Source organism: Mytilus californianus, unplaced genomic scaffold, assembly GCF_021869535.1.
Source record: "Mytilus californianus isolate M0D057914Y unplaced genomic scaffold, xbMytCali1.0.p SCAF_4, whole genome shotgun sequence".
In the NCBI taxonomy this organism is placed as follows: domain Eukaryota; kingdom Metazoa; phylum Mollusca; class Bivalvia; order Mytilida; family Mytilidae; genus Mytilus; species Mytilus californianus.
This window is the reverse complement of record NW_026262690.1, coordinates 6830119-6843212: the sequence shown is the minus strand read 5'-3', so window position 1 is coordinate 6843212 and position 13094 is coordinate 6830119. Positions and strand designations below refer to the sequence as shown.

Genomic DNA, 13094 nt, shown 5'->3' with positions numbered 1-13094 from the left:
GACCTTGACTGGCCTTTGTGTGTGTTTACAGGAGATTCGGCTATTTATAGATAAAAGTTACTGAGAGGGTGAGAGGGCAGATTGTTACCCCGAGAAACATTGTCAACTGAGGCGAAGTCAAGGTTGACAATGTTTTTTCGAGGGGTACCAATCTGCTCTATCACCCTGTCAGCTATGTGTTATTTTATTTATCATACTGATGTCCCATCATTATTGACTTATACTGTTGAATATAAAATTTAAAGTATTTTACTATGACGTCACGTACATAAAAACGTTACAGGTATTAGAAAAATCAACAAAAGTGAAGCAAGATTTTTTTATTTTATTATTTTGGCAGTCTATGAAAAGGTTCTGAGCCAAAACGTACAAATTGAGTATTGTCCTTAATTATTTGATGTAAATTCGATTCATTGTCCTTTACATGATCGATTTTTGATTGGTCTGCACGAGAGGGTGACATTCAAAAAATTGTCTCCCGCTCAGCCATGGGATAGAGTAAATCATCTCCCTGGTATTAGCCAATCATAATCTGAAGTATAATAAAACAATATAACAGAACTTTGATTTTCATATTGATTGTTCTACCGAAATGAAGACCGACTTTTGTCCTCTGTATAATAAATAACAAAAGTACAGGTCAAACAAGACAATAATAAACAAAACCATACCAGATAATACTCGAAGTTACTATAAGCTAGTTAATGTATTTGATTTGTTAGACTGGTACCCGGCCGTTATTGAAATTCTTGACAATACCGAAGGCATACTGAATATTTTACGGAGGGAACCAACCTATTGATTTGTTGACATCTTCGCATGCAGTCTTACATTCAAATATCGGTGGTTATACGTCAGAGTACATTTGTTAAGGTAACGTCGTAAACGGTACAAGAAGACACGATCATGTGCAATGTCAATAACAAACAGAATTTCAATGTTGAAAAAATCGGAATAAGTGAATTTATGTTCATCCAAAAAATACCAGACGCAATGATTGAACAACAACAGTATTATTATTACATTTGTCAACTAGTCCATTAGCCAAAAAATACCAGACGCAATGATTGAACAACAACAGTTTTATTATTACATTTGTCAACTAGTCCATTAGCCAACAAATATTACGGGTCATATCTTTTAATAAAAAATACCTAATTTAGTCTGATACGTAACTGGACATTCTGCTCCTCCATTCAAAGCCGGTTGGGTTACATATCGTTCTCTGTGTGAGTTTCCGTTGTTGTCATGGGGACTCCAATCGCTCCACTTTGTAACCACACAATCGATTGGAACTTGTAAATGTAAGAAAATCATAAGATTATCTGTCATTCAAAATAAATGTTCATGGTCATCCATATGCTCATAAATTGAAGAGATTGTTTGAAAGTCTTTGTCTTCTTATGTATTACATTACTCTTATGATTTACAAACTAGTGTTATTTAAAAAAAAAAGTTTATTAAACTTTATGCATTGGTCATTAAAATATGCCTATTTTAATTTTAAACAATTGTAAAAAAGCAACCATGATCCAGAATTAATAAATATTTAAAAAGCGTTATGTTTCTGTGTCTATGTGGTCAGATATTATTAGTTACATAGTGTGCTAGTGACCTAATACGGTATATATGGGGTCAGTAAATTCCATATGGGGTGAGAGCGAAGCTCGAATCCCCATATGGAATTTACTGACCCCATATATACCGTATTACGTCACTAGCACACTATGTAACGAATTTATCTTACCGACTATCTTAACGTGTGATATTTAGACTAGTAACCTATCAAAATGAGCAAGTCTTCAATACCGTTAGCATTACGAAACTACTTCCATTGATCATACAAAAACAGATGTCAACAATAACAAATTGTTAGCTTTAAATGTGTTTTATGAATTTATTTCAATCTTAATCATCAATTTCTTCGTTTGTTGAAACCTTTAAGATGTTTTCTCAGTACCGTTTTGTTTTTATAAAGGGACGTAACACCACTACTAACCGTGTATTGAAATAAGCCCCGCCTCCCTACTAACCTAATATGGAATATACACGGTCTCCACGCGGACGCTTTTAACCAATCATATTCCTAGAAATGTATAGGAGGTAAGATAATTAAATTTATCCTACAATCGACCTTTCTACTATACAAATACAGGTTGACAGATAAAATGAAGCGATAGACGTATAGTAGAAGTTTATAGTCTACTGGTATACTGCTTCTGTTGTGAGCAAACGGTTACATGTATATTCAAATTACTGTTTACCTCACAGTTCAATTTGGGCTCCTCATTGCGGTACGCGTTTAAGTGGTGTTGATTTCATTCAAAAACAAATGCAGCTGTTGGGAAGTAAAATACTATACTTTTAAACGTAAATGTTAAATTGCAGGATGTCATTTGTACGAGCTTAAGAAACAGAGAGAAAAACGAGGCTCGCAGAGCTTTTCTCCTGTTTCGTAGCGAGTAGAAATACATTTTATACTTTCCTACAATGTACGGATATTGTCTATCACCATGATTTTAGTTAGATAACAGTCAGACCTGGAGTAGAACATCAAAGAAATTCAACGATTATATCTAAATACCACAAAATAAATAATATGTTTCAAAATTACAAAGAATATTAAAGATATAAAATGATTGGACATTTGAACCTGCTTTGGATTCGTCTGTCGCTCCACATTCTTTCCCGCCGTTTTTCTGTTCTCTGACTATTTCTCGTTCCCTGAAACTAATTCCTTTCTTATTAGGTACTGTCCATTCTGACCAAACAGTCATAATGCAATCAAGTGGAACTGAAACAAAATATCAGTATCTATTCATTTTTTAAAATAAATTTTGAAATAAACAAGTTAAAAATTGATATATCACACAGAAAAAATCTTCTACTACCTTCAACACTATCCATCAAAGTTTCGGATACATTTATTTTTTTTAAATCTTGTGGCGCAACTACAAACATGGTATGTATATTCGTTAGTCCATATTTACCTTTTAACTCTTCTATAAGAGGTGGACATTGCTGTCCTCCATTTAAAGGTTTCTGTTTTCTAACTCGTGCTCGTGTTTTTATTCCCTCGTTGTCGACTGGTCCCCATGGACCCCAATCTCCAACAATGCAATCAACTGGAACTACAAGTACAGCGTTGTAAATCAATAAATATCTTGATCCGTATATTGAAAGGAAGCAATTCTTGCTAGCGGTTATATATGGCATATTGAAATGTCATGAAATAGAAGTTGTTTCATAATATTAGTTCCAAATGGAATAATTATCTGGAATTTTATTTCCATTGGAACAAACATTGCAGTATGTTTTCCAAACGGAATAAAGGGTAATGCACATTTGTTTCAACAAGAACAGATATTACGGCATTGTTTATGACACAGTTTCCAGAAAAACAAATTCAAGTGTTTGCCGTGTTATTTCTGGCTACCTTCCCTTACACAGTTTTAAGCTTGCTTGACGTAAGAAAGCTTGATAACGTCTACTTCCGGGGGAAATGTTATCGGAAGTATATGTACAGTGGATAATTACAATAATTACTCTCGCTCTTTATGTGCATGAAATGTTTGCCACTGAACGTGGTGACAACAAATATCAATCAATAAAGTTTACCTTCAAAGTGGTTCATTTCAAAACATTTTTGAGTACAGTTTTTTTAATCATTTAAAAAAAATTCTTACATTAACGACAATAAATTCAAGACTGGTATATGTTCCTTTTGGTGAAAGGATCGGGTGAATCTGAAGGCCAAGTGCAATGTCTGTACATTTGATAATTTCATAGCTCTTAATTCAAAAGCTGTGTAAAAACTTGAGAATTAGATAAACTTGCAGGAAAATCTGAAAAGAATTATTACTTAATGTGGACTGTGTAAAGAAAATATCTGGGTTAATCCAGATATTAACACCGACTCCAATTTTTTGCTTCCGTACAGTTCAGCAAATATGTAATAACATGGTCATGATATGTCTGCAGTACTTAACAGGTATTTTCTAATTGTATTCTTCATTATGAAAATCTAAGAAAAAGGAAGCCATGTAAAACACACACCGACACACACTGGTATGTTGATATACAAGTAAACCAATACGGCATAGTTTTAGTATAAACAACAAAATAATAAAACGCGCGTTTGAACTACATTTGTTTTAACCGTAATATATGTTTGAATGAGGTAATTTCATACATTCAGTATTGTAAATCAACACTTCCATTCAAAGTTCACAAAAGCAAGCTACAGTTGAACGGATTAAAGAGTACCTGGACTTTGGTCAGAAAAAAGAAAAAAATCTGTATCCGTATGAGTAATTTATTAACATATCAAATGAGCAGCATAATCCGTTTAACTCATCTACGAGTATATAAATATACATAACCAGAATAATTACCTGCTTTAGTTTCGATCGTATGTGGACATTCTTTACCCCCATGCATCGGTGTAACTACGACAAATCTCTGTCTATGAACTATTCCGTCTTTATCGTGCTTACTCCACTCGCTCCAAGCTGATACAACACAGTCAACAGATACTGTAGATAAGAAAAATACCGTGCCAAAAAGATGTTTGAATATTTGAAAATTATAATTTTTTGAAATTTAAACTATACAATGTATTGGAATAAAATATCATAATACAAAAGTATATATAAATAGATATAGAAAGAAAGAAAGAAAATTATATCAAGAAAAAAACAAACAAAAAAATACCAGGGAAGCAATATGAATTTTTTTTTAAATTCAACAACGCAATTGCAATAAAATCACTACACAGAAAGTTAAGCCAAAAAAGGAAAAATGACACTTTATAAATTAATTCCTCTGAAAGGCTTTTCTGAATTAACGTTTACCAGGAACGCTCAAAGCCAAAACAAATTAATTCCTCTGACAGGCTTTTCTGAATTAACGTTTACCAGGAACTCTCAAAGCCAAAACAAATTAATTCCTCTGACAGGCTTTTCTGAATTAACGTTTACCAGGAACGCTCAAAGCCAAAACAAATTAATTCCTCTGAAAGGCTTTTCTGAATTAACGTTTACCAGGAACGCTCAAAGCCAAAACAAATTAATTCCTCTGAAAGGCTTTTCTGAAATAACGTTTACCAGGAACGCTCAAAGCCAAAACAAATTAATTCCTCTGAAAGGCTTTTCTGAATTAACGTTTACCAGGAACGCTCAAAGCCAAAACAAATTAATTCCTCTGAAAGGCTTTTCTGAAATAACGTTTACCAGGAACGCTCAAAGCCAAAACAAATTAATTCCTCTGACAGGCTTTTCTCAATTAACGTTTACCAGGAACGCTCAAAGCCAAAACAAATTAATTCCTCTGAAAGGCTTTTCTGAATTAACGTTTACCAGGAACTCTCAAAGCCAAAACAAATTAATTCCTCTGAAAGGCTTTTCTGAATTAACGTTTATCAGGAACTCTCAATACCAAAACAAATTAATTCCTCTGAAAGGTTTTTCTGAATTAACGTTCACCAGGAACTCTCAAAGCCAAAACAAATTAATTCCTCTGAAAGGCTTTTCTGAATTAACGTTTACCAGAAACGCTAAAAGCCAAAACAAATTAATTCCTCTGAAAGGCTTTTCTGAATTAACGTTTACCAGGAACGCTCAAAGCCAAAACAAATTAATTCCTCTGAAAGGCTTTTCTGAATTAACGTTTACCAGGAACGCTCAAAGCCAAAACAAATTAATTCCTCTGACAGGCTTTTCTGAATTAACGTTTACCAGGAACGCTCAAAACCAAAACAAATGAATTCCTCTGAAAGGCTTGTCTGAATTAACGTTTACCAGGAACGCTCAAAGCCAAAACAAATTAATTCCTCTGAAAGGCTTGTCTGAATTAACGTTTACCAGGAACTCTCAAAGCCAAAGCAAATTAATTCCTCTGAAAGGCTTTTCTGAATTAACGTTTACCAGGAACTCTCAAAGCCAAAACAAATTAATTCCTCTGAATTAACGTTTACCAGGAACTCTCAAAGCCAAAACAAATTAATTCCTCTGAATTAACGTTTACCAGGAACTCTCAAAGCCAAAACAAATTAATTCCTCTGAAAGGCTTTTCTGAAGTAACGTTTACCAGGAACTCTCAAAGCCAAAACAAATTAATTCCTCTGAAAGGCTTTTCTGAATTAACGTTTACCAGGAACTCTCAAAGCCAAAGCAAATTAATTCCTCTGAAAGGCTTTTCTGGATTAACGTTCACCAGGAACGCTCAAAGCCAAAACAAATTAATTCCTCTGAAAGGCTTTTCTGAATTAACGTTTTCCAGGAACTCTCAAAGCCAAAGCAAATTAATTCCTCTGAAAGGCTTTTCTGAATTAACGTTTACCAGGAACTCTCAAAGCCAAAACAAATTAATTCCTCTGAAAGGCTTTTCTGAATTAACGTTTACCAGGAACTCTCAAAGCCAAAACAAATTAATTCCTCTGAAAGGCTTTTCTGAAATAACGTTTACCAGGAACTCTCAAAGCCAAAACAAATTAATTCCTCTGAAAGGCTTTTCTGAATTAACGTTTACCAGGAACTCTCAAAGCCAAAGCAAATTATTTCCTCTGAAAGGCTTTTCTGAATTAACGTTTACCAGGAACTCTCAAAGCCAAAACAAATTAATTCCTCTGAAAGGCTTTTCTGAATTAACGTTTACCAGGAACTCTCAAAGCCAAAACAAATTAATTCCTCTGAAAGGCTTTTCTGAATTAACGTTTACCAGGAACGCTCAAAGCCAAAACAAATTAATTCCTATGCTATATAAGTACCGAAACACGTGACGACATATGCCCAAAGGGGCCTAAAACAAAAGCCAAATCCATCTAATATCATCTTTGTCTGATAGAGTTGGAACCTGAGCATTTTGCAACGCGAACCCGACCTATGTCACTGGATACCGCAGATGCTACAGAAGGGTAAGCCGTTACCTATACACCAGTGACAGTAGTCTTGTTATTCGTATTAAAACTTAAAATAGATAGTGCATGAAAATCATAATCAGTTTTGTGTTCAAATATCACAGCAGATTTGTGAATTATTGTCGTCTAACTTTCCAACATTATTTGATTTATAAATCATCGGTACAGCAGCGTACATGCAATTTTGACCGCCCTGTTGTAGATTGATAAGCAAATTCAAACATATATTAATATAATTTTTTGCAAGGCCATAACCAATCGAAACAGACAAAATTAAACTCTAATAGCAACATTGTCTAAAAAAAAAAAAAAAATAAAACCGGTGGAAATCGAGTATCTTGTATAGAAAAGTAATTGCTTCTCCACTAGGTCACCCATCTAGCTAAGTTGCTGATGATATGTAAATATGTTGATCGTGATTTTTGAGGATACGTGATGTGGAGATGAATGGAGGGCGGATAGGTGACTACGATACATTAGACATGTACGGGGTATCTGTAACAAACTTCTTCAGTAACAAACTTGATGGCAGGTGTAAAATGTTCAAAATGATATTAACTTCAACTTTACAAAGTTTTGGAACAGTAACTTTCGCATCAAATGATAGGAATATGTTGATACTCCCTCTGATGTGCTGATTGAACTATGTTACATAAAATTGTAAAATTCAAAGAACTGCAAGAATGCGTTTAAAACCAATCATACCTGTATCTTTGGTATACTTTCATTTTCATTTGGATACATTCCATGAACAAAGTCACCAAATATTGAAGAATAAGATAAACATACATCCTTCATATAGCGGACTTGGACTGTGCGGTATGGGTTTTGCTCATTGTTGAAGGCCGTACGGTGACCCATAGTTGTTAATTTCTGTGTCATTTGGTCTCTTGTGGAGAGTTGTCTCATTTGGCAATCATACCACATCTTCTTTTTTTATATTGGAGTAAAGGAATGATGCAACCGACCTTTTAATATTCTAGGAAGACTAGACTTGTGAATGGCAATAGATGCAGAGGTTGATAATCATACTAAATATGTTACAAACTATATCAATATACATAAAGCTGTGATAATGAATTACTATATATTTACAGTTTCATCAGTTTTACTTTTTTAAAGTTATTTTGTTATTTTTATAAGAGTTTATGATGTTTGACACTGAAAGGTTTTAAAAAATCAATCCGAACCCTTGCTTGGCGACAATATGAATGCAGTGCTCGTGTCGACACGAACTGATAGCTAATACCCATTCAACGGTTTTCATTTGAAAAGATAGTTCATAATTTAAATAATATCTACATTAAAATAGCAGTTACCTCTCATTGTTTCAACCAATGGTGGACATGGTCTGCCGCCAGCACATGGTCGCTGTAAAATAATTCTGGTCCGTTGCCGAAACCCCTGTGAATCCACTTGACTCCATAATGACCACAGACTTACCACACAGTTTTTTGCAACTAAAAGAATTAACAAGAAACTTATGAATCAATAATCGAAGTTTAACGTCGAACGGTAACTCTTTATCGGTAAATTTAACTTTGCAGCAGCCTAAAAACAAATACAGTAAAACGTAAAACGATATTTTCTATAATTTTCATATGATTTGCATATTTATTATTTATTGAATGAGATTGGTACGTTAGATTATTTTCCCTTGGTTTACACTTTGAAAGACCAAATTGCCAAAACAGTGTTTGAAACCTATTTAAACACTATATATATATATGTCAATGTTACTGTACTCTATTAATGCTTGATACACCGATACACACACATTGTAACAGATATGTACTTGTATCAATAAAAACAAAATACCTTTTTTAGTCTGGTACACTATTGGACATGGCCTTCCTCCATATGATGGTCGTTTTAATACGTTTCTCTTCCTAAAACTAACACCCGACAGATTCGGAACACTCCATGACGTCCAATGTCCAACCTCACAATTACAAGGCGCTGTTTATGGTATATATGAAATATATTAAAACGTGTTTTCATCATAAGAAATACGAATGACGAGAAATTTGGATCGTAGACGATTACACATTCAGAAAATTTGATAAAAAACATGAACTAATACAGCTTATTTAAAAATTAACTGTTTTTCTCTGACTGTTAATGACGTCTTATAATAAATCCATTGGATGTTGGATGTGAACTGATCGATATTTTAGTCTAAGATACATGATACATGATTTTTTTTGGGGTTATTTTTTTTATGTTTTTGGCTTTGAACTTACAGTAACTGGAGAGTACTCTCAGATCTGTACTTAGTGTCCTTTTTGTTGTTAGAGATGAGGGATGGATAAATACCCTGTCACGTCCGGTCTGTGTTTATGTTGATGTTTTTATGCTTTGAATCGATCTGATGAGTTAAGCCTTTTTCCACTGATTTTTATAGTTTGTTCTTATGTTGTGTTGTTACACCACTGTCCCAGGGAGGGTTGAGCGCTCACAAACATATTTAACCCCGCCACATTCTTTATGTGCCTGTCCCCAGTCAGGAGCCTGTAGTTCAGTGGTTGTTGTCATATTTGTTTTTCGTAAATTGTTTTGTTATAAGTTAGACCGTTAGTTTTCTCACTTGAATTGTTTCATATTTTTCATGTCGGGGCCTTTTATAGCCGACTATACGATATGGTTTTTTCTCATTGTTGAAGGCCGTACAGTTACTTATAATTGCTTACATCGGCTACTTCATCTGCAAATTGGTGGATAGTTGTCTCATTGGCAATCACACTACATCTCCTTATTTTTATATGAATCAATTTGTATCGTAAAGGAAACTGCATATAGGTTTTACTCCGGACAGAATTTTGGGTTTTATTTAAAATGTCAATCCTTGTTATTTGAGGTGAAGAATGCTCCAAATTAGTCATTGCCTACTAGTATAAAATTACATTTTTGAATACTTTATAAATGTGTTTCATTTGAAAAAAGCCAAGAAAAATGGCTTAATGTTTTCAGTGCCTTCAGCCACATACGTGAAGTTATAAGCCTTTCTCTAAAACAAATCAAACCATGATTTCTTAAATGACACGGTTTTTTATATAAAGATTGCAATATGAAGTACAAATTTAAGAATATCAAAGGTTGAGGAAGATGATGAAGAGGATGATGAGAGGGATATTTTTACCTGTTCTTGTTTCGGTCAAATAAGGACAAATTCCCCCGCTATGTGTAGGATGTCTTATTATCCATCTGTATCTTCTTTGGATTCCAAAATAGTCCGTCTGTCCCCATGTGGCCCATTGCGAGACTATACACGGAGCCGGTGGTCTGTAACCACCATATCCACTATTCCTTGGATAGTAACTATTACACCGTGCAATGTAGATCAAACATGTAAAGATTATAACACGAATCAACATTTTATCATTACGATGTTAGGATTCCTCGTGTATCACTGAGTACTGTATATCAGTAGAAATTGTTTTGAGGGAATGAATTATTTCTACTCTTACAAAAGAATGATAAATCAGATTACTACAATAAACTATATTTTATGGTTGGTCACAGGTCATAATTATAAGCTGTTTAACGTGATCATTGGTTAAATTGTTTATTTTTGTAATATATGTCAATCAAGAATTATCTTAACTTTTAATGTTTTATTACTTAAATTCACCTAATGTTCTTTTTATTCCTAATTTATATTATATTTAGTGGTATTCAAGGAATTTGTTTTCCTACGTCAGTTTAAAAAGTACAAATGTTACAACCAACAAACTGAAATACTACCATGAAATTGGATAATGGCGATTGGAAACACATTTACTTCTTATTTAATCATATTTGTACTTAATTCAATCAGAAGTACTGCACACCATATTACCTTTATATAGGCCAAAAGCAACATGTTGAAGATTCTATAATGAGTCCGTGTCGCATGAACCAACGTGGAAAATGTTCAACTCAAGAACTGTAATAAATTATTAGATAGGGCTTTGCTAAAATAAAACAGCTAATCTCAAACCAGTGCCAAGTCAAATGCAATGGAAAAGGATAAAAGAAAAACACTGATTTTTCCATTCTCTCAAAAGATATAACCAAATAATCTAATATTCACAATATCCGCATAACATGAGATAGGACAATGAATACTGTAAAATCAAAGACACCATTGAAAAAAATAAATGACAAATAAACAAATAATTATCTTTCACGTTTACTATTCTATCTAACAGTAGGCTCCTTTTGTTGTGTTTTTATTTTTCTGAACTTCTGACCTTCAGTATACCCTTTTTAGTTTACAAAGAAACAGGTCGTACAGAACAAAATTGTCGTCGTTTATTTATTTCAATTAAATACACAAATACAACATTGATGTGGCACAAAAGTTCCATTGATGTTCCAAACATCTGTGACGACTTACAATATACTAGCTGCAATAATCTCTAGTTTTTTTTCCAAATATTGTAAATCATTTTTATCTCAGTGAAGCTTAAAACAAAAATGTTAAATACTATAGTGTCAATCTCATTTTACTGCAAGCAGGTGATGCAGTTAAAATTATATACATTTCAAAAATACTGATATCTATCATAATAATTGTTTGACTTGATGTTTAGATATATTGGAATACATTGGATTGCTAACTTTTGTCGAAATACTGGCAACGCTGTTATTTTTGTGTTGTTGTTTTTGTTTTTGACTTCAATCGAGCCGTTGCCATTCATATTTGTTTACCCGGGGATATACGTAATTGATGTTTGCCCATTGTTGAAGGATGTTTTGTGACCTGCGGTGTTTACACTTTTGTCCTTTGGTCTGTGTCGTTTGGAATGATATCACATCTTTTTATTTTAGTATTTACCTTTATACAGGAAAAGACTTCCTCTGAACACCCTCTGTTGACCGAACAAGTATAAACATACATGACACGGGGTTTAAAAGGAAGTCTTGCCCATCAAATTCTAGGAAGTAAAACTCGTATTAAGGTTTTTTCGTGATATGGGTTTTATACACTGTAACTTTTACAATTTCCGCAAAGTAAATGGTTGCGCACTTGTTAATATCTCTATTACACTCAAAATAATAAATATCCTCTAAAAAAACAAAAGAAAGGTACATTTAGATGTTTCGAATGTCTTTAATGACCGACAATCATGTACTTTTAAATTGAGTGATTAACAAAAAAGAACTTAAATTGTATGCCGTTGTTGTGTATAAAAAAAAGAGATGTGCCATATGCGTGAATGACGTAGCAACCTAAAACAGAAAAGCAAAAACACATCTAGAAACACATACGGTTGACAACAACAGGCTTCTATACAAATTGTCAAGCTCTTAATCGGCCAGAGTTTATAAACATTTTAAAAACAGAGACTATCAACTCGTTTCTTTTACTGTTTTAACTGCACTAAGTATGTCGCAGTAGAAATATATTACGCTTTATTTTGATTTAACCTTTCGTTTATATATACCCAATGTTTTAAGTTTTAAATGAATTCGAATATTTGTCATCTTTATAGTTATATGAGAACTGGTCAACCGATGAAACAAACATATATAAACGTATGCAATATGTTAGTGACTCAGCGGTTACAAAACAAGGTAAGGTGTTGCAATGTTTCTTGAGCTTATACAGGTCTCTTTCTTAGGTGTTTACTATTATTTAAACTATCAACATGCACGTTGAATATGCAAGATTAATTTACTAGTATGCAACTTACAGATGCATGCCAATCTGAATGTTCTAATTGTGTATACGACTGAAGCAAAACCGCTTTCCATAGAATTGAAGGAATTATGTCGCCCTTTGTTTGGACGGTTTTGTTTTGATAAACTTGAGAAAGAATGGATATATGTAATTAGTATGCAATGGACTACATCCCAAACCTATAATAAGTGATAAAGTAATTACTTTCTACGGATTTACAAAGTAAATAATTCATGCAGGATATATTACATAATTAGTATTAAGCAAAAATTGTTCTAAACGTTTTAAAATTAGCCAAGAAATGTTAGAGTGACGAGTTCACCCAATTGTTATTTTTTTATAGCTACACGTAGTGTTCATGATTCTAGTAGCAGAGCTTGCAAAATAATGCCCAAACAATACAAAATGGACATATATCAAGCTGTAGGGAAAATCAACTCTAAATAAGATGAATCTTGTTAACTACTTAATCTGTCGGGCTTTTAGTTAGCAAACTTCTTTTTTTCCAGGACT

The 13094-nt window shown here is 33.3% G+C and overlaps 1 protein-coding gene across 1 annotated transcript in view; it reads right to left on the bottom strand.

Moving 5' to 3' along the window:
- The window catches only part of LOC127699079 (thrombospondin type-1 domain-containing protein 7A-like), a 32842-nt gene extending 31510 nt beyond the window's left edge, over nucleotides 1-1332 (bottom strand). Inside the window, exon 1 of the mRNA XM_052202817.1 lies at nucleotides 1155-1332. Coding sequence (XP_052058777.1) covers nucleotides 1155-1332 — 178 coding nt within the window. The remainder of the gene's footprint in view (nucleotides 1-1154) is intronic.
- Between the last annotated feature and the right edge of the window lie 11762 nt (nucleotides 1333-13094).